Here is a 23,173-nt window from a genome sequence, read left to right on the forward strand (position 1 = left end):
CTGGAAACACCAAAGAACCACATAAAGTTTCACCCTTTTTCTAAGGAGATTTTGAATTGCATCACATTACTTACAGTTTTTAGCCAACCCACGACAGCGGTGAATGGACTTAACACTAAATGCAATACATCAGTTTCCCTACCAGTACAAATTAATCAACTTTTTAATCTATTATATGAATAAGAAAGATTAAAAGCCTGGAGCATCTCCCCTATGGGGAAAGGCTGAGTGAGCTAGGGCTGTTCAGCCTGGAGAGAAGCAGCCTGAGAGGGGATCTGATAGCTGAAGGGTGGGACACAGGGGGACATGGGCAGCCACTTCTCAGTGTCTTTGGGGACAGGACAAGGGCCAATGGCCTCAAGTTGGAGCAGGGGAAGTTCCACCCCTATCTGGGGAAGAACTTCTTCCCGGTGAGGGTGAGGGAGCCCTGGGACAGGCTGCCCAGGGGGTGTGGAGTCTCCTTCTCTGGAGAGATTCCAGCCCCGTCTGGACGCCGACCTGTGCGCCCTGTCCTAGGGACCCTGCTTTGGCAGGGGGTTGGACCCCATGGGCTCTGGAGGTCCCTTCCAACCCCTGCAATTCTGTCATTCTGTGATGCTGAATTGCAAACCCAACAGAGGCAGCAGTTAAACAATTCCTCTACAAACTGCTATTGCACCTGTGTCAGTAGGTTGGATAATTGCATGTAAATATCCTTAACTGCTAACAGAAGCACATGTGTACAAAACTGGAGATTAAAACCTTAATGAATAAAGGCACTAAGCTTTCAAATCACTTAAGCACATGTTTAACTTTAAGTACATTAACATCCTCATTGAAGTAAAAGAGACTATTCAATAGCTTAAAGTTAAGCAAGTATTTAAGTTATTTGTTGGATCAGGTTTTAATGCCCTTTCACTTTGGTCATTTAGTCAATCAATCGAAAAAGTAATATTGGGACAAATTAAAACATAATGCTATTTAGGATAATTGGGATTTTAAGAATGGCCTCAACTGTAACGCATCTTTATTTGTACAGTTTTATTCTCAAATTAAAAAGATGACAAGACTTTGTGGTATTTAATTTCAAAAGTGGACAATAAAACATGTCCAAGTAAGCACAGGGGAGTTATGACACTACTTTTCAAAAATCTCATATATAATCCAGTCTTGGGATGGTTTTATGATAGAAAATGTGGTGAGTAAAAAATGTGCTAATTTTTAAATTGTTATTTTAGTTCTTCTCCAAAGTAAAAAATGTGTGTGTCTGTCTGTCTGTCTATCTATCTATCTATCTATCTATCTATCTATCTATCTATCTACCTACCTATCTACCTATCTATCTAACTATCTATCATTGTTTGGGTTGGAAGGAACCTCAAAGCCCATCTAGAGCCAAACCCCTGTCATGAGCAGGGACACCCTCCACTAGTCCAGGATGCCCAAAGCCCCATCCAACCCATCCTTGAACCCTGCCAGGGATTCAGGGACAGCCACAGCTTCTCTGAGCATCCTGTGCCAGGGCTTCACCACCCAAAAGATGTACTGGAAGAGCTAAGAGTCAGAGCACCCCTAAGAGCATTGCATATCTGGGTATCTATACATAAAATAGAACTTACAGTGCATGCAATTGTGCGCACAGTATACAAATTTGTCACTTTCTAGAATAAAGCCATTTATCAGAGGTTATGGGAAAATTTTGTAGTGTTTATTATCCTTAAGCCCCAGCATGAATTGCTTAATTCAATATAATCTCAGACTGCAGTACGTTTTTTTTAAACACTTCTGAAAGACTTGGATGTTGGACAGCACACTGGCTTACCGCATGTACCGAACAATTAATAGCACAAGGGCACTCCAGTTGGAGGAGCTAAAAAGGACAGAAGAAAAGCCTTCCTCTTAAAAGACAAGCTGTTCACAGGGAGTCTTTCATGCATGGAAATCTCTGTGCCTGACTGCCGTACCGTTTCTCCTTATAAAGTGTCGCAGAAGGAATCTTTGAGGACTGAGAGGAAAAGTGGCATTGGGAGAAGATGATGTAAGACTCGATGCCTGAGACTGAGGAACAATTTGGTGTTGCAACCAGCACCTTTTGAAAGCTGACTGCCTTCATGATGAGTATTATCACTTAAGATCTATGTTGCTCACCAAACTTCAGAAAGGTTGGATGGGTTCTAACCTATAGTTAAATATTTAATCTCACTCTGGATTTCCAAACACCACAGTTATTCAAAGGTAGTTCATGTGCAGCTGCTCCCATGATCTGCTTTTTACAGAAGCAATACATAATTTTTACAGGAAACAGAAAAATCATCCCTAATTTGTTCCTTTTTCCTGCTGTTCCAAGTTTATACAAAACTACTCTTAAAGTGTTGATGTTTCATGCTCTATCAAAAAACCATATATGACTTCTGTACAACAAATAAGTCAAAAATACAGAATTTCCAAAGCCAGAAAACGCAGAAATATACTTTATTCTTTCACTGCCTGCCATGGTATTTATATTTAGACTTTCATGCAACTGTAGTCATGGGACCTTCTTTAGAATCACAGAGCCATTAAGGTTGGAAAAGCCCCCCAAGATCTAGTCCAACCATTCCCCTACCTCCTATAGTACTTACTGCCCTAAGCCAGAGAACTTTTCTGCACAGCGATGCAGTCCTAGCACCAAGGAATTATTGAATAGAGAAAAGCAGTAATCTCAAAATAATAAACTAGTCCCTGCTTTCCCTGTTTTCCTCATTGGACTGGCCAAGTTCAATCCTACAAAAATAACAATAGGTTTCTTAAAACCATGCAGTTTTGCATAAAACCATGCCTCCCCTTTACTGGTTTTAAGTTAATACTTCACCAAAAGAGCCATTACTACTAGAACTTAATCAAGAAACAAGGTTCGCTGTGCAGTGCACTTGATCCATTTGGAATTTATCCTGCAATTCACCAGATAACTTTCCCTGTTTTTAGTCTCAGGAACACAGCTGGGATCCTCCCACTGAACAGTTGCATCCTAGTGGGATAAAACAAGAGGCACTCGCTACTTTTCTAACACATTAGCTCTGAGATGATAAATTTGTTTTTGCCATTTACTTTGGTCATATAGGGATGAATTATTTGACATTAGAGCCCATTAGTATCCAGCATCAATTAAATTCCAAAACACAAAAGGTACAACAGCCTACTTCAGTGAAACAGAGAGTGAAGGGGAGAAAGGACATGTCCACTTTACTGAAAATTGCTTGTTACTTATCAGAATTATCTCTATCTTAACAGAGCTTTAATTGGCTAAAAGCAGACAGGGCAGTGTGGGGGGAAAAAAATGAATCAAATTATCTAGTTTCTAAACTTGTAATTTCATTAAAGAAAGACAAAAGCGCATTTGTTAAATATAGTGCAGAGCAACTGACAGCCTCAAGCCTGATGATTCTGGTGTCCTCTACTGTAAGTTCTATAGCAGAGCTGTCCAGACAAAATTTGAAGACATGCAGTTCTAATTTTCAATGTCAGAACTATTACTGCTCTTGAAAATGCTTTGCTGGGGAAAGGCAAATCTACGTTGCTTTGGACAAAGAGAAGCTATGGGATGGTACAGCTCAGCAACATAAAGGCAGAGATCAACACTAAATTGCTTCAATGAGCTAAATAACTAAAAATATATAGGAATTAAACAAATAAATCAAAATCCTTCCTTAGAATTATCACAGAACCCTGGCAGAAATCAGTGCCATCCACCTCACAAACCAGACAAAGACTTTGTAACAATTAGCGTGTCAACCCCCAAATTGAAATACTATTCAAATCACGTCCTTTAGCCAGTCTTTTAATTGAGAAACCAGTTTTCCACACAATTATGCAGCCTCTTCAATAACTGCTGCGTTCACCAATGGGAACCCTTCCTTGATCAGAATAATCACTGTGAACCATCCAGCATGCTTCCAGAAAGGCTGCAGTTGATGATTTCATAAGGAAATTCTCCTTGAAAGGACAGCTGCACAAATGAGGCTGTAAGATGATGAAATGTGCTCCAGACTGCTCCTTTTATTTTGCTAAGTAAAAGGCACAAGAGCAGCCCCTAAGAACTGTAAATGCTGCCCACTTTTAAGTGGAGAGGAAGAGAATTCTCTTGGTGCAACACAGCTAAAAATCAGGCTGCTCCAGAAGGAACTGCTCACCCGTTTTCAGGCAGGAGATTGCATTAGTGCCATGGATTACAAAGGGTGATTCAGATGACATAGATGAAATTTTGGGCAATGCTACAAGACTGTGAGGTTTTCAAAAGAGGATGCTACATTTGTATAGGCTGAGGGAATATAAATTACTTGGGGGGGTTTCTGCAGTCCACAAAACAGTGAAAAATTTGGGGGGCATCACACTCCACCTTTCCTAAACCAAGTTATATCCTGCCAAACAAAGACAAAATAACACAATCTTACTTCAGATATCTTCTCCAACCCAAAAATCATACCAGCAAGGCTGCCCTGTAGAATTATAACTCTTTTATTCCCCGTTTAGTTTTTCTTCTTCACAATCATCGTAACATATCATTCAACAAATAGCAGAATTTAGGGTTTTTAGTGTTTCTCAGACTTACCTTGAGTCCACGAAAGCTTCCTGGGCTTGTCGGTGAAGAACTGGAGGACTTTGTAGATTTTGGGGTGGATAACTGACTGCTTGGGGTTCCATTAACTGGCCAAAGCAATAAAAGCAAACAAATGAAAGAAAAGATTAATAAATTAAAAATCCATAGCTTGCTTTTGAACATAACATACATCTTTGACAAGTTATCACTCAAGACTGCATACAGAGACCAAAACAGACTCCTCAGCATTCTGGAATAAACTATATGCTTGCAGATCACACAACTGTGCCCTCCCCAAAACTCATGTGGCTGGATATGGGATCAAGATGACATATAAACATTTCATTGTCATTCTAGAGATTAAAAAAGCCTATTCTGTCCTTTGCCAGTGCAAGAGCTCTGGGCAAATTAATACCCACAGTGATTTAAAATGTCACCCTTTACTGTGACATTCTCCTCTGTTAGCTCCTACTTAAAAGAGTTGTCTGTAGATACAGCTTTGCCAACGTCTTCTGAGATCCACTGCATGTGAACTGCTGCACAACTGCAACAACAGTAAAAACTACATCTATAGGGAGTAAAAAAATTTGCATTTAAAGGGAGTCAGCTAAAAGCTATTTCCATCAGCATTACTTTTCTTTTTCTAACTCAAAAAACACACGACCAATCTCTACTCATTGTTGGCACAAACTTGTGCACTGCTTTTGATTTGCTGATTATTTCATGTACCTGCAAAACTTACCTTTCTGATCTATTTTCTAAGGGTTAAGTTCATTTGAGGTTTCTTTCGACAATTATAGCAGCCTGAATATGCAGAAAAAGAACTCTCCTCTGTCCTTCTTTAAGTAGTACATACTAGACTATGGACCTTTAGGATATTAGAATGTTGAAAAATAAAATAAACCCTATGAATACCTTTTAAATTGTTAACATCTAGTATGGTCCAAAGTCTCAACTTATTTGCTAATCAAAATGCGTGTTACTTGTTTTGGAGACACTTTCATTTTGAACTGAAGGTTCAGAGCATCATATATTTACATATTCAGCGGTTTGAACTGGAGGTCTAAAGAGGTTTCTCTGTGGTTTAGAACTTAGGCTGAAATAACACAACAAAACAAAAGGAAGGCAAGAAACTGGGCTGGTTTATCCTAGAGAAGAGAAGGCTGCAGGAGGACCTCATTGCAGCCTTCCCGTCCCTGAAGGGAGCAGAGAATCAGGAGGGGAATCAGCTTGTTCAAGGGCAGAGACTGGCAGGACAAGGGGGATGGAGTGAAGCTGAAGGAGAGAAGGGTTAGATGAGATCTTAGGGGGAAGTTCTTTACAGAGAGAGTGGTGAGGGGCTGGAACGGGCTGCCCAGAGAGGGTGTGGGTGTCTCATCCCTGGAGGTGTTGAAGGCCAGATTGGATGGGGCCCTGAGCAACCTTGTGTAGCTCCAGCCCTGGAGGTTTGTGGCCCTGCCTGTGGCAAAGGGGCTGGACCCCTGTGATCCCTGGGGTCCCTTCCAACCCAGACCAGTCTATGATTCTATGAAACTGCAAATAAAATGAAAGGCTATGATATGTTGCTTTGCACTGCTTTTTTTTTCAGCAATCCATACCCCCACCTTTTTGCACTGGCTGAAATTTTATAATATGCTTTAGAATCCATATAGAAATGCATTGCTCCTCAGAATCCTCCTCTGCTTACAGTCAAATAGTACCTTTACAAATTGAACTTTGACACCATTAGCGGATACCCAACAACTACAAAGCATCAGTTATATTATTTCACTCGAACGATCTACTTCAACAAAAAGCCTACATCCATCGTGTCTCTGGCTCACCAAAAGCAAAACGTGTGTTTCAAGCTTCAAAATACTCACAAATACAGCAAAAAGAATACAGGTAAATGGAGAGGGAGAAGACACACTAGTGATACACAGCCATAATTATAATGGCTCACCTGGGGATTTTGCTGAAGAGTAAGCACTGGAGTAGTGGCCACCCCTCTTTACTGTACTCATATATTTGACACAAAGGAAAAAGACATTAAGGAAAGAAGTTATTAAACAACTCTGAACATGCATGAAAGGAAGAAGGACAAATAAAGGTAAGTACAGACTACATGACAGAAAATGGCAAGTAAATAGAGGGATAAATACCAGACACTTCGGATAAATGTTTCAAATTAATCTAACCAAAGGGGGTGTCCAAGTAGAAATAAGTTAGGAAAAGACAGTGCTGATTTCTAAGTACTTTGTATAAAATTCACTGTTGATAGATATCCCATGTGATCTCACTGGAGTTAACAGGATTGCATGGAATGTAGATCAATTGCAAAACTTGCCCTTCATGCTACATTTTTCTTTGTTCTTACTGTGATCCTTCTTTGAAGCTTTTCAGATAAATATTCAACCTTTATAGACAGATGATAAATATTCCATTTTGAAAGAACCCAAAGACATAAAATTACTTTAACCAGCATCAATTAAACAAAGAAAATACTGATAAGGAAATGAGAATATGGAAAACACTGCAGCTTTCAATACACGTATTTACATATTCAATGGCTTAATTTCAGGATTACTTTTCCAGGTCTGAAGGAAAAAATAATGAAATGTTGTTGTATTTAGAAATTAAATGTGGAGGTAAAAAAAGAAAAAAAAATGCTCCCTTTTATTTATTTGCATAAAAGATTCAATGTTTGGAGCATATGGTGTTCTGCCAGACTGCTGGCAAAACACTATGCGAACCTCTCTTTGAAATTACAGGAAGCACAAGAAGGAAAAAAAATTCTCTGTTAATGGGCAATAACATTCCAGAACATCTCCTAAAATTAGTTGAGACAGCAAAACCCAGTATTTCCAAAAATATTTGGCTACTATAGGAGAAACTTTTCAAATCCAAAGCACTTAAGTGTATAGTCTGGTTCAATGAACGTGAATTTAACCACAGAACCATCCTGTAGTTAATAGTCTTCAAGAAAACCAAGTGCCATGCTGAAAACATATCCCAGGTGTACAACTAGCACAAGTTATTCCAAAGTTTATAAACTGAAACCTTTTGTGGCTGTTAATTAAAAAATTAGAAACCACATTTCTTTTCAGGATTCAAAAATAAACACAAGTTTTATTATAAATTATTATTAAATCTATGAGACAAACTGAAAAAAAACCCCATTTCTTCCCACAGGAAACAAAGCATGGCACTTGTTATCCAGACAGAGCTAACAGGTTTTTTTAATCACATTAATTCTAACTTTCATGTATTTTACACGTTCAGCTCTTTCCTAGAAGTAGTACCTGAGGCAGGTGATTTGCTTCGTCGTGAAGGTCCTGGACTTTTAGACCCAGTATGCCTCATGCCAGATGATCGGGAATAAGAGGACTTCATAACACGGCATTCTACAAAGCAAGCACATGGAACATCGACAACACTTCAGTGTCCACCATTCCTCCCAACACCACTAATGCTATTTATTATCTGGAAAATGAATGTCAGCATTTTCTATACATGTTTGCCCAGCTGAATAAAAGAAATTTGTAAAGCATCTCAGAACTTTAACCTACATACCATAAGCAGACATATTTGAGGTACTGAAATGCTGTAGGGAGGTTGTAGAGAGGTGGGCGATGGTCTCTTCAGCCAGGGGACAGGAGATAGGACAAGGGGAAATGGCCTCAAGCTGCATCAGGGCAGGGTCAGAGCAGATGTTAGGAAAAAATTTTCACTGAAAGAGTTGTTGGGATGTGGAACAGGCTGCCCAGGGATGGGGTTGAGTCACCATCCCTGGATGTGTTTAAAAAAAGGGTAGATGAGGTACTTAGGGATATGGTTTAGCAGAGGGCAGGTACAGTTGGACCTGGTGATCTTAAAGGTATTTTCCAACCTTGGGATTCTGCAATTCTGTATTACATACTGCATGCAATGTTTCTTCATGCCTTGAAGATGGATTATTGCTATAATTCAAGTCTGTCCTTACACACAGCTGAGATAGTAAAGAAGTCAGCTGATGGCAAGGTGGTTTCGGCTAATTCAGTACATCCTGCATGCTGTGCTGGCAGCTCCACACATGGCAACTGCACAGCACACCCCATTTCCCTTCTTTTGCAAGAAACCAATGTTGGGACTAGTTTTTAAAGAGGTGAAGAAAGAAAAAGGCTGAGACAATAGATTACAACCATTTACCTTTAAACAAAGGACAACCTAGATGGGAAAGCAATCGATAGGCATACATGCATTGACATTTTGGAAATGTTTTAATTCCTACAGTTAGCATTCACTGCAAATCACTCCCAATGGAATCACATAAATTTCCCCCCTAATTTTATCCCTGCTATTCATCACTAAGATGTCAATGCCATCAGTGGGATACCACGTCACCGTTAAATATAGAAAGTAGAGCTGCAGGTCCTGCCAATCAGGTCATGTTCCACTCTGTACCTAACCTGCTTTTCTACATTAAGACCTCCAGAGTCGTTAGAGGAAGCAGGGACCACCAAAGCTGAAGAGACAAAGAGGGAAAAAAACCCTCCATCACTGGGTTCTCAGAAAGGAAATGAACCTGATTAGTCTGTGCATGGAGTAATGGGAAAAGCAAACTTGCAGCCTTAAAACCTGCAAGGGAAATTATGAGTGGGATTTGCAGTGTGAGTTAATACAACCATGCTCTTCCATTCCTGCATAAGAGTAGATTCATATCAGCTAAAAGAAAAAAAAGCAGCATATGCTTTTGCTTTCATTTGCCTGACAGCAAGGCAAAAAACCCCTCTTATTCACAACCTGACACTCCCCTCAAATAATCTGGTGATTAGGGCAAATTTTCTCTACTACATATTCACTTTTTTATAAAGGAAAATCAGAGTCATTCTACAGCTCAACCAATACAGATAGAAAAACACTATTTAGTAGGACCTGTAGCAATAGGACAAGGGGTAATGGTTTTAAACAAAAAAAAGGTAGATTTAGACTGGATACAGGGAAGAAATTATTTATGAGGGCAGTGAAACACTGGAACAGGCTGCCCAGAGAAGCTGTAGATGCCCCCGTGCCAGGAAACTTTCAAGGTTGAGTTGAATGGGGCACTGAGCAACATGATCTAGTTGAAGACCCTGCTTGTTGCAGTGGGATTGGACTAAATGGCCTTTAATGGTCCCTTCCAATCCAAACCATTCCATGATTCTATGAACATGGAGAAAGAAACCCAGCATAAATATGATTTGATATTCCAAGCCAATTCTAAAAATCCCTGGTAGAGGAGAGAGCTTTTGCCTTGAATTTACATTATAAATTTTCTCTTTACAGAAAAACAATGATGCTGTACAAGTTAAACTAATGATCTGTCAGTGGCAGGCAGCATGGGCACAAAGTCCCAGTTTTTCTCACCTCCTTCCCCACCTAACACCGCTTACAACTTTACAGTAAAACCAGGCTCAACACTTGGTCTACAGCAGACACAAATGGAATGTGTGTATTGTTTAGCAGGACACTTTGAGACCCAAACCAATGGTGGTTGCATAGGTGATTTTTCAAATATCTCATGAAGACAGTAATGTGGAAACTATCTTATATTCAGCTATGTCAAAAGTGATGTTTTGAACGTATTTTAGAGACATTAGATTCATAATTGAACATTTCAACATTCAATGCTGGTTTTCATATAATTTTAGGGAAAGAAACTGTTTTCCAAGAAAATATATCAAGTTTGTAAGTGCAACCCAACAGATTTACAAAATCCAGATGATGGTTTGGATAATCTTTTCAATCTACAGAAAATATATTTCCCTGTGTATATTTCTGCAAATCACACAACTCTTGAAGATCGAACAGTGGGGTGGTGAGGGAGGGAAGAGTTCTTAAAGAAGTTGACTGTTTCAGTGGGTTTAGGATGTACAGTCTTACCGCTGTGATCCAAGACGAAGTCATCCTGAGCATACCGGTATTTCTCAGGCCCACATGCAATGAAGACATCATCATCTCCAAAGAAGTCCTGCAAGCATGTCACCTTGAAAGCAAAATATATATAAAAAAATAAATAAATGCAGTACTTCCAAATACTAAGCCTTCAGTTAGTGTGCAACAATTAGTAAGCTCATGTTTTCCTTTTCACAGTGACACCATAATGCTCTTTTATAATGACAGAAACACTCCAGTTGTCAACTAGTTCAGCTCTACCAGAAAGTTCAGGAAACCTCAGGGTCAAGAATGCAAAATATGTCTGCCTCACACCTCCAAAACCACCTTCTCTTACATTTAATGCCTGCATTTTTGCCTTTAACTATACATGCATGCTGATGACTTTGACAAGACCAGCTATAAGCATTACTCAACTATCAAAGCTTCTTCTATTCTTACATTCATTGCTTATGGGAAAATATGCCAAGTTTAAATGACTTAATCTACAAATTTTTATTATTTTTTCTTCAAGGCATTTAATTTTCACGTTTTAATGTTCTGTTAAAAAAAAGCCACATAAAATCCACCTTCTATGAAAAATTATTCCACATTCAAGAAGAAGAAACACACAATGTCTTCCATGTTCATTGCAGCTCTCTTCTTAATTGTCCCAGCAATGATGTTACCATGATGGTAGCATGATGGTACAGTGTATTTCAAGAAGAATGTGGATATCAGAAAAATGTTTTAGACATTCTATAAAAACACAAAATCAGAGACACAAAGCCTCCCACAAAATAAAAGGTCTGAAAAAAATCACAGCCCTCCAAAGTCAATCAAAGTCAGCTTGTGAGGGAGTGCCTCCTTTTAAAAATAAAATAAGGCAAAATTGCCACAAGAAATCCCATCAAATTCATTCTTACTCCCTTGTGAGATAAAGAAAGAAAGTGTTTGTAGGTAACGAGCTCTTTTCTAAAAGTAAATAGATTAAAATTTTACTCTATAATTGTTCCCCTGTTCTTTTTAACACTGCACATTGAAATGAGATCTGGGAGTAAGCCCTGTGTAGAGCCTAAGCCAGTTACAACCGTTTGGTAAAGCCATGGCATTAGAGAGGCAAAACTGGAACTGCTTTTAGGGAAATGAGCTGTTTTCCTTCCCAGATATCTGTCAATAGCATTTGCATATTTTCCTCACTGCCCTTATAGTAAACATTGGCAGAGCTACAGGAAGGGGGCTTTAGTGACTGCAGTATTCAGAGAACCACTCGGAATATCAATGACCCTCAGCTCTCCGCAAGAACACCCACTCAGGGCATTCACCAGCAGCGCAGTTGTCATGGCAGCTAACCCAGGGATAACAGGCAGAGCTCCTCACTTCAGCGCCACATGCAGCATCCAGCATTTGGGTCACTGTGTTACACAGCCAAAGGACGCCCAGCCACCACCAAAATCCTGGTATTGTTATCTTAGCACTGACAATCTGCTCTCCTTGCAGAGAAATGCTTTCACCCATTTAACCAAAGAAGCAGTGATAACTAGATTCAAAAGGCCATTCAAATTTAAGAGAAGTTTTGCTAACATGGGACTTACTCTACTTAATAAGAGGCCTCATTATCATATATGATATGACCACAGATTCCAGGAATTCAGGGAGCGACCCAAACCTGCCACTCCAGGCAAAGCTGCAAGAAAGCTTTCACAACACTTCACCCAGTAGTGCTGCTGGATGGGGGAGGGGGGCAGAGACCCACTGCCAGGCACAATTCACACCCAAAGCCCCCAAAACTGCCATCTCAGAATCACAGAATCACACAGAATCTTAAGCTTGGGAAAGAGCTTTAAGATCAAGTCCAACCATTCCTGTCCTGTGCTAAACCATATCCCCGAGCACCTCATCTCCCCGTCTGTTAAACACACCCAGGGGTGGGGACTCAGCCCCCTCCCTGGGCAGCCTGTGCCACAGCCCCACAACTCTTTCAGCAAAGAATTCTTTCCTACCATCTAATCTAACTTTGCTCTGGCACAGCTCCACAAGCTCTGCCTACCCATCACTGCTGTACTCATGCCCCTAGTGCCCTTAAATGAAATATTAAGTGCTGTGGTTTAGCAGATCCTAAAATTGATCTCTCTTTTCTGATTCAAAGTCCTTAACCCATCCAGTCTAACATCTGAGAGCAAGAGAGGAGAGAATGACAGGTCTTGTCACACTCTGGGATATACACAGGGATTTCACTGCATGCAGCATCATCCTTTTGTTGCCTGCAGAGCAATACTACAAAGGAGGGGTCAGATCTATGCATATTATCAGCTGAGGGAAGTATTTTTAAAACCAAGCTCATGAAAATCTTCTGTTTTCCTGAAAGTATGATCTAATAAGTTATTTTTATAGGCTGTTAGTATAATGTCAAAAGAGAGTATCCCAATGTACAAACAGATGCTGAAATAAACACCCTTCATTTCCTACAGAATTAAAATTAATGTATATGCTGCAATTAATGATAACAGGTTTTGGCTCACTTAGTGTGCAAAAAACTCTTAGGCTAGAAAGACGAAATGAATACATTGTTTATGTGGGATTTTGGATGCTGCAGGTCCACTGTGGTCTGACTTGCAAATCACACAATTCTGTTCCAAAAAAACTATCTCTATACTTCGTTCATATAGCAATTTTTACAGCTTTGAGCAGGATTTAATCAGTTCAGAAATTTAGAAAGAAAGAAATGTTGAGCAATTATTTTAGAATTTCATTAGCAGTAGAACTTCTGCATCTGAATAGCATGTAGGTTGTACCAGTAAATTAGGGATCAAAATTTCATTTAGCAAACTAGTGTCTGACAAATGCTGTTTCTCTCTTGACTAAGCGACTATTCTCTTCTTACCCCTTCGTTTTGCTGCACTTGGTGTCAAAGAACTGCTCAGTCCTACAAAATATTTCCTAAAATGCCTTTCAGGGAGAGATGGTGTTAGCAAAGCTGCATGTAAGCGTACCATAGCAAAACCAGGCAAATAAATAGTCATTTAATTGAACAGCAACTCTTGATAGTCCTGGTGCTGTGAGCTTCTATTCCTGGAGTTGAAAAGGTTTAGACACCTTGGAGAGAGGGTAAGCACTGAAATGAGATCTGATTTTCTCTAATGTTGAGAGCTTTTATTAAAATTGTAAGTCATTATTTCATTTTTGAGCTTCAGATCTGGCCAATTCCTAGTTTACATCCAAACAGGCTCTATACAAGTACTGAGAATGCAGGCTTTCTGTCCATGGCCTTGCAGTAAAGCTCAATCAGAACATGTCTCTCCATGGCTTTAATTACCAGAGATACTGTTCTTTTAAAAGAACAAGATGAGCATTATTTCTTTGTCCAGGGGCAAAAGAAAAAAAATAATCTATTTTAAATGTGATGATTTTAAAGGAAGGCATACAGAGAGCTGCCCAAGGAGGATTTCTAGGGTTTATCGTTATAGCCAACAATACAAAAGCTTAAACCAAAGGAGTTTCATGCTGCCTTGAATTTCTTTCCCCTCTTCCCCCAAAAAAGTGAATTATATTTTGAAAAAGCTGTCTTAGGAACACTTCAGAAAACTGCTATCTTGTGAACTCCAGATGTTTCAATTAACACATTTAAAACACGTTCAACCCTATTATTTCTAAATAGAATACCCTTTCCCTAGGCAAACAGTACCTATGTTCTGCTGATAATTCCTCCACCGTCCTTTTACTTGGAACAAAAAGTGATTTACTGGTGCTCCTCTGACAACTCAAGACTCCAATCAGGTTGTCTTGTTGCACTGGTGTTATTCAAAATATCATATAGTCACAGAACTGCAGGGGTTGGAAGGGACCTCCAGAGCCCATGGGGTCCAACTCCCTGCCAAAGCAGGGTCCCTAGGACAGGTCACACAGGGCGGCGTCCAGACGGGGCTGGAATCTCTCCAGAGAAGGAGACTCCACACCCCCTGGGCAGCCTGTCCCAGGGCTCCCTCACCCTCACTGGGAAGAAGTTCTTCCCCACATTGGGGTGGAACTTCCCGGGCTCCAACTTGAGGCCATCACCCCTTGTCCTGTCCCCACAGCCCACTGAGAAGAGGCTGCCCATGTCCTCCTGTGTCCCACCCTTCAGGTATTGATCCCCATTGATCATATCCCCTCTCAGGCTGCTTCTCTCCAGGCTGAACAGCCCCAGCTCACTCAGCCTTTCCTGGCAGGGGAGATGCTCCAGGCCCTTCATCCCCTTTGCAGCCTCCGCTGGACTCTCTCCAGGAGATCCCTGGCTTTTTCATCCCAGGGAGCCCAGCACTGAACACAACACTCCAGGTGGGGCCTGACCAGGGCAGAGCAGAGGGGGAGGATCCCCTCCTTTGACCTGCTGGACACGCTCCTTTTGATGCCCCCCAGGATCCCATTGGTCCTCTTAGCCACCAGGGTACACTACTGGCTCATGGCCACCCTCCATCCAACAGGAAATATGTCATTATACACAGCACATTACCTCACATTTGGATAGGACTGGACTGGACCTGTACTCAGCTTTTTAAAAATACTTCTAATGGCTTAGAATTACAAGCAGGGACACAGAGGAATTGGGAAAAGCAAAAGAAGATGTGTGAGAAGTTTCACAATAAATATAACTGGAAGTCCACATCACATTTTCTATTTTTAGCTGTGTCACCCACAGCATTATTGTCTGTCTGTTTTAACAGAATCCCTTCACTCACATTCTCACCATAGGCTACATGTAAGTGACTCTGGCATCACTTGCATCTTGATGTTAAATGATCAAGAGTCTAGATCATCCAGTGATTCAAGAAGTGAACTGCTTTGTTGCATAAAAAGCAGAGTTTTCTTATAAAAATCCCCCCATCAATTAAGGAAACCTTGGGATGCTGAACTGATGTCATCTTTGGAAAAACACAAAGCCCTTTCTAACAGAGGTACACATTACTAAGTGGGCATTATGTTACAGAAGTGATATGACTAATGGCAGTTTGCAAGACTAATAATAATAATAATAGCTCTTCAAAATCACACAGCAGGAAATGAAAAGAAAATGTGGTTTACAAGCAGGAAAAAACCAACACAAACTTAAAGGAATGGGTAAAAATGCAAGACAATAGGTGAAAATGGGGTGTTGAAAGGCAAGAAACACCCATCTGAAAAATCAATTTCCTGATCCCCTGCTGTCTGCTAGTCTTAATGTCACTTACACCCATCCTATTTACCTTCTAAAATAGGTTTGTATTTCTGTGCTGGGTTAGGCTGGGGTAGAGTTAACTTTCTTCCTAGTAGCCAGTATGGGGCTCTGTTTTGGACTTCTGCTGGTAACAGCGTTGATAACAGAGGGGTGTTTTCATTACTGCTGAGTGGTGCTTACACAGAGCCAAGGGCTTTGCTACTTCTCACCCCACCCCACCAGTGAGCAGGCTGGGGGTGTGCAAGGAGTTAGGAGGGGACAGGGCTGGGACAGCTGACCCTAACTGAACAAAAGGATATTCCATACCTTATGACATCATTCTCAGCGTGTAAAGCTGGGGGAAGAAGAAGGACGAGAGGGATATTTGGAGTGTTGCCATTTGTTTTCCTGAGTAACCGCTACATGTGATGGAGCCCTGTTGTCCCAGGGATAGCAACACCTGCCTGCCCATGGGGAGTGGGAAATTAATTCCTTGCCTTCCTTCGCTTGCACACATCACTCCTCTTTACCTATTCAACTGTCTTTATCTCAACCCATGAGGTTTCTCCCTTTTATTCTTTAAATCTTTCTCCCATCCTGCTCTGGGGGTAGGGAGCAAGTTGCCAGCTGGGGCTAAACCAGACACTGTTTCTGACAAATATTTATGACCAAAGAAGTTTGCTCTTTCCAAATATAAGAACTTCTTCAGTCAGATCAAGGCACTGGATGAGAACATACAAATTGTGATCCATTATCATCACAGAGGCTTGGAAATGTATTCACACCCAACCCTACTGCCACCTCTGAATCTAACAAGCAGAAGACACATTGCCTCCAAAAGAAAGATTTATAATGATGGATCTTTCATAGAGAGAATTCCATGGGTGTTTAATAGTTACCCTTTACAATTAAAAAAAAAATAATAAACTAGATAAAAGAACCTTTATCCACAAGAAATTTGTCCTGCAACCTCCAGAGGAAAAAAGTTACTAAAATAAATTTGACAGACTAACACCACAGAGGTTTTATAAACACCTGAAGAGTTACTAATCAATTCTATTCCTCTCGAGTCTTTCACACTAAAGAGAGTTCTGTAACCATGTATCAACACCCTCCAGCCAGGAGGAGCCACTGTATTCCAGCTCTATAAATACACTTCACACTAAATGTAGATGGAAAGGCTGTAAAGACAAATAGTTTGGCTCAATTTGGTATGGCTGATTCAATTTAAGTAAGCAGCAACAGGGCTGTGCAGTTTAAGTCTGAGACACCACACCCTGAGTCTGGGGAAAGCTGCCCTGGATGACAAATTCTCTCCATCAGCTGAAAAAAGGAGCTAAACCATCAAAACTGGAAAAGATACGCCAGATTATTTCTATTTCTTTGACAATGGAAGAAATATTTTTATCTAGTGACTTCAAGAAAACAGGATATAGTGTAACTATTTTAACAGGGAAGCACATAATCTAGGAGGCAAAAGGAAAACTAGGAGAGCTGGCATGCACAGAAACAGCTGGACTTGCATGTGTGTGCTCAGCTCAGCAGTAGAGACAGGCATCTGAGGCTGAAATTCTTACACACACACAGTGGGTTTTTTCATCAACTGCTGAATAATTTGTTAAAGGTCAATGCCACAAACCTTGATATAACCTCTCTGCGACCCCCTTCAGCGTGAGGGGTCTCCACGTTTCTGCTGGGAAACACTATTGCACTTTGACTGGGACAGACCTGACAGCTCTGCCTGTGCTGTCCTGCTGGTTTTGCCTTTGCCCCTCGCATCAATCTTGATTTCCCAGTAAGCAAAAGTCAAATATTTGTCTATTTTGCCAGTTGGGTCTTAATTGTAAACATCATTTTTGTTTCCCCTTTTCAAATGAAGCTGACACTGCTGCTTTGCCTTCACCATCACACAGCTGCACTGCAAATCTTGCAGTGTTTGTGAGGCTCTCAAGGTTACACCTTAAGGGTTTAATGCATGTCCTAAAGTGCAAAGCACGAGGAGAGCAGCAACAGGTCAGTGGTTTGTTTTCTATTTCTGTTCCATTGCTAACAAGGACAGAATTAACTTTCAAAAGGAAGAGTTTCCTCTGGGCAGCCTCAGGAACTCAGAGAGGAAGGTGAAAGGGGCATCCCCACCCTTTCCCACTGGGTACCGTGATATTAATACAATTTTCTTTCCTCTGAACTTCTCTTTGGTCTCTGCACTTCCACAAAGCAACTTGATCAAGTGAAACAGACTATATATGTTTAACCAATTCCCTTAATTTCTTACTTAGCCATCAATAGACTTCACAACTGAAACCAAAACCAGCAAAAAAGAGGCTCACTCGTAGCTTAAGGCAGCTGCGTGCCTGGTTCTCCTGAGTCACACTTCCTGACACATCTTCAGTAAACAGCAACAGACTAGCCAGATGGGTAGCCAGGATATAGCCAGGAAGGAGAAATACAGATGAAAGTCAAATCAATGAGACCCTGACAAGCCCTTTCAAATGAATAAACAACTGCCAGTATTTTTTTTTTTTAAATTAACAATCCATTCATTTGCTAAAAATGACAGAAAGTGTCAGGTGCAACGCTGGTAAGTGATTTGGAAGTAGGGGACACTGCAACTGCTCAAGAGCCAGGTGAGGATGGAGGCCCTCAAAAACAGCAACAAAACCCACTCCAGTATCAGATCCATGGGAAACCTGGAAAATCGGGTGAAGATGGTACAACTCCTCCTGGCACAGGGAAGCAGCCCTTGACACTTGTAAAACTGCTCTTCCTCGCCCGGTTACATTCTCTGCCACAGCTCTACTACAGAATCTCTCTGGGAATTCCCAAACTAAACAAAGTTACACCACACCAAACGAAGGGTAAGCAAAGCCTGGAAGAGCTAAAATGCTACAAAGACTGGCCACATCTCCCCTAAACAGCTATAGAGTAGGCTGGGGAGTCCTAACACTTGAGGTCCATGAGCTTGGTAGACTCTGGGCTCCTACTGGCTGCAGCTGTGAGGACTATGCAATGCATCACAGTGATGTCCTCAATGGCCAGCTTCCATAAGGTCATTAGCAGACCAGGACTGCTTTGTTCTCTGAAAATAATTGGAATTGGGTCAAATACCTCTTAAATTTCTGAGGCCTAAATGCACAATTACTTTGTCTGCAACTAAAATATGAAATCTAGTAAACAGAGATCAGATCATGGAGAAAGAATGCAGAAGTATCGACCGTGTCACAAAACTAAAAAGTTAATTCCTGGATCTCCTGTTACACAGCTGTGCATCTTCCCAGCAAATTTACTTCAGATTTTAAAGCCTGTGATTTTCCTTTAAATTAATCTCCAATATTACTAGACAAACTAAAGAAAATTTTAAAATGTAGGGGTTCTTTTGTTTCTTTGCAATTTACTCAGAGGCTCCAATACCTTTCCAACAGTCTCAATCCATTCGTGGAGACACGCTGATGATCCTTTTTCTACATAGCCAAGTCAATTTCTCTACAGCTCACCTGTTTTTTTGATCTCACTCCTTATAAGAAGTCCCTTTTCAACATGTGCAGTTGGTTAGCTCTGGGCTTGAGAGCAGTTTCACAGAATCACAAAGTTGGAAAAGACCTTTATGATCATTGAGTCCAACCATTCCTATCCTATGCTAAACCATATCTCCAAGTACCTCATCTACCCTTTTTTAAGCACATGCAGTTTTGCTGCAGTCAATGAAGTTACTCTCTTTCATCAAGCTATGTACAACCACAGCTTCTGAAAGGTCTAAGGGCCTCCCTAGCTCTGCTGGGCACTGTGATAAATCTACAGAATAAATGTGATTTTTAGGTCAGAACTTCCACATGACGCTGTCTGATTTACCACTAGAGGTTTGACATCTGGCACCCTTTTGTCTTTACCTTCAAATGTATTATGTTTAGTAAACCATGAGAGAAGAACAAAACTGGGAGGGGTGGCTGCCACCCCAGAGGGCTGTGCTGCCATCCAGCAAGACTCAGACAGGCTGGAGAGTTGGGCAGGGAGAAGTTTAATGAGATATAACAAGGGCAAGTGGAGGGTCTCCTATCTGGGGAAGAACAACCACAGGTACCAGTAGAGGTTGGAGACCGGACTGTTGGAGAGCAGCATAGGTGAAAGGGACCTGCAGGTCCTGGGGGAAAGCAGGATGACCACAAGCCAGCAATGTGCCCTTGTGGCTAAGAAGGCCAATGGCATCCCGGGGAGTATTAGAAGGGCTGTGGTTAGTAGGTCAAGAGAAGTCCTTCTTCCACTCTACTCTGCCCTGCTGAGACCCTATCTGGAATATTGTGTCCAGTTCTGGGCCCCTCAGTTCCAGAAGGACATAGAACTCCTCAAAAGAGCCAGGTGCAGGGCCACCAAGATGATGAAGGGAGTGGAACACCTTCCTCATGAGGAGACGCTTAAGGAACTGTGCCTCTTTAGCTTGGAGAAGAGGACACCAAGGAGTGACATTATTAATTTTATAAATATGTAAAGGGTGAGTGTCAGGAGGATGGAGCCAGACTCTGCTCAGGGATGTCCAAGGACAGGACAAGAGGCAAACGGTGCTAGCTATAGCAGAGGAATTTCCATGGGAATATAAGGAGAAATTTTTCCAGCATGAGGGTGAGGGAGCCCTGGGACAGGCTGTCCAGAGAGGCTGTGGAGTCTCCTTCTCTGGAGACATTCAAACCCTGCCTGGATGTGTTCCTGTGTGATTTAGTCTGGGTGATCCTGCTCTGTCAGGGGGGTTGGACTAGGTGATCTTTCAAGGCCCCTTCCAACCCCAAACATTCTGTGATTCTGTGAACTAAATAAAAAACCCCAAAAAACTAAATAAAAAATGTAAAAAAAATTAAATGTTGAATTTGCCTGCCCTGGGTAAAGGCAGCTTTTTAAACTGCTTAGGAAAAAAGAAATAACAACAAAAAAATTTGAAACAAAGACTGTAATGAGAATCATTCTTCTAGGCTAACTTCCTAAATTACAATTTAATCAATGACTGTGTCACATTATTACAGTCACCATTAAAAAAATGAACCTCCTTTCACTGATACTCCGTGATGAGGAACAGCAGTGAAAAAGGAGGAGACGTCCCAGAGGGAATCTAAAGAGTAAGAGAGAAAACAGCAATGTTAAATCTTTGCCTGCTGCCTTGTAAACAGAAAAGGTCTGGCAGGAAGCCCAGGGAACGCCTAATACAGTATGACGATGCAGAAAGGCTGTGTAAACCGGCTGTTCAGGTCACTGTAGAGCTATTGGGGACGGACAACGGAATAGAGCCCGTGCCACATTTTAGTTGCATGTCCATTTTGAGCAGGTTTTTTTGCCTGCATTTTCTAACCCTTCAAATTTTAATTCAGAAAACAAACACACATGCAAACAGAAGCTTTTATCTGTGTGTGTTTCAAATAGGTCATCCTCACTGTGATGGAAATGCCAGTAAGTAAAATAAGCTGTAGAAATTCACTCCAGTTAAAGTGAGTTCCTACATGTTTCTGTTTCTCAAAGCATCCCTGTACTTTAGGACTTTCTGGGAAGGTCTATTCACCAGTTTTTCCAAAGGGCAAAACTGATCTTTTTTTTAAATGCAAAATCATATTTCAAGCATTGCATCATGTGCAGTGATTTCAGTATCAGATAATTATAGTTGAAAAGACCTGTAATTCTGGAAAAGTTGAACCATTTTGCATCACGCCATACAACTTCCCTGGCTCTGTAACACAAAATACCCCAGGAAAACCCTTCCCACTGTATGATCCACAACTTCCACGAGTGTCAATCTTCTCACTGAATTATACAGTGAAATTCAATGTCACGCTTCTCAAGTTCAAGAGTTGCACAAAGAACGAACAGCCTTACTAAACAAGGAATAAGTGCAAATTGCAAACAGATAATTAACAAATGCAGCTCATGATATGATCATAAACCAGTGTGGCTGAAGAGAATGAAACCCAACAGTAGTTTCAGTTACAAGACAGGGTTTATAGCTTTATTCATAGATGCATTAATCACAGCAGCTCAAAAGTCAGCATAACAGATTCTTTCCTTAAGTGGCATAACTGGGAAGCCTAATACAGAACCAAAAATAGCACCTGACTTCACACAGCTAACCTTCCATCTCACCACTGTGTAGCTACTCTAAAAATAAAAGCCACTTGTATTATGAAAGGACAGTAAAAGAAAATGTGTACATAAAAGGACAGACAGCTGGCTCATCCAATTCAGTAAAATCTTACGGATTTAATGACCACCTGCACAAATGCAGTTAAAATATAAGCTACACCATTTTTTTTCTCCCCATAAAATTACCTCTTTTGAACTACTATAGAAGTCAGAGCCCTTAGCTAATAAACCTACTTGGAAAAGGATGGTATTCACGGAATATGGAGAGCTTTAAAAAGTGAAATCATATGGCCAAATATTCAATGTGCTTTCATTTCTCTGATTGTTTAAATCAGAAGAGCTGCTGGAGCTTGCAGCAATAACCTACTGCAGTCCATCCAAGGTTTCCACTGTTCATAGGCAGAAAGAATTTCCTGGAAAGGTTACAGAAGCTGCAGTTCTTTAAAGGAGAACTGTTTTTCTATAGGCAAATAAGAAATGCAAACACAGAATTTGTGGCCAGGGCAGAAAGAATAAAAGGCAGAAACCTGGAAAGGCCCTTTTGATGGTGGCTACGTAGAAATTTTCCTGAATCTTTAAACTTTAACTGGAAGCTTTAGTCTTACACTGGCACAAGTTGCCCAGAGAGGTTGTAGATGCCCCATCCCTGGAAACATTCAAGGTCAGGTTGGATGCAGCTCTGAGCAACCAGATCTAGACGAAGATGTTCCTCCTCTTTGCAGGGGGCTAGGACTAGATGGCATTTAAAGGTCCCTTCCAACCCAGACTATTCCACGATTCCACAGTTTTCCTACCACTTGAATTGTTCATGCAGTAGCTGCTAAAATCAGGTTTCTGCTCAAATTCTATTAAAATAAATCAAATTAAGTAACTCCAAGATTCAAAATATTAGTTGAAACGCATGACTCACTGTAACTTAATGTTGTTACGTAGTGATATCAAAATCTACTGTTTTCTGAGTTCCCATTCCAGGGTTTCAACCTTGCAGTTGTTCAAAGCTGTCTCTCACCACACTACAACAGGAGTGGAAATGGTTTAGGTATCCTGTAAGTTCAGGTAGGTCTCTCTTCATATGTACACTCAGTATCACAAGAAGTGTTGGAAAAACCCATTGATGTCCTTACAGACCAGTTCACATGTATTTTAAGTTTTGGTCATCCAACATTTTTAACCCTTCCTCAGCATTCTATGTGTTCCACTACTATAGCAACTGTGCTTCCAACTAACCTGGCAGGTCTATTTTTATAGTATCAGCCTATAGGTTTTGCAATGCTAATTACTTGTCATACCTTCAGACTGCTCGTAGACCTTTCCAAGGCATTTGATTCCTGAAATTCCCTCATCACCTAACTGCAAACTGAAAACACAGAAACAAAATTAAGCTTATGGATGCTCTTTATTCACCTTTCACTGTTCTCCTGTGTGGTTTAGTCTAGGTGATGCTGCTCTGGCAGGGGGGGTTG

General features: G+C 40.9%; 1 protein-coding gene across 2 annotated transcripts in view; it reads right to left on the minus strand.

The window, feature by feature from the left end:
• Nucleotides 1-23,173, minus strand: part of DCLK2 (doublecortin like kinase 2) — a 90,136-nt gene that overhangs the window by 32,796 nt on the left and 34,167 nt on the right. Inside the window, exons 3-6 of one of the 2 annotated variants that reach the window (XM_084266958.1) lie at nucleotides 10,436-10,538; nucleotides 7,837-7,938; nucleotides 6,498-6,548; nucleotides 4,568-4,662 (exon numbers count right to left, since the gene is read on the minus strand). In XM_084266958.1, the coding sequence (XP_084123084.1) occupies nucleotides 4,568-4,662; nucleotides 6,498-6,548; nucleotides 7,837-7,938; nucleotides 10,436-10,538 (351 nt within the window). The remainder of the gene's footprint in view (nucleotides 1-4,567; nucleotides 4,663-6,497; nucleotides 6,549-7,836; nucleotides 7,939-10,435; nucleotides 10,539-23,173) is intronic. The other variant, XM_084266959.1, reaches the window with a different exon arrangement.

Source organism: Gallinula chloropus (assembly GCF_964237585.1).
Source record: "Gallinula chloropus genome assembly, chromosome: 7".
Taxonomy (NCBI): Eukaryota; Metazoa; Chordata; class Aves; order Gruiformes; family Rallidae; genus Gallinula; species Gallinula chloropus.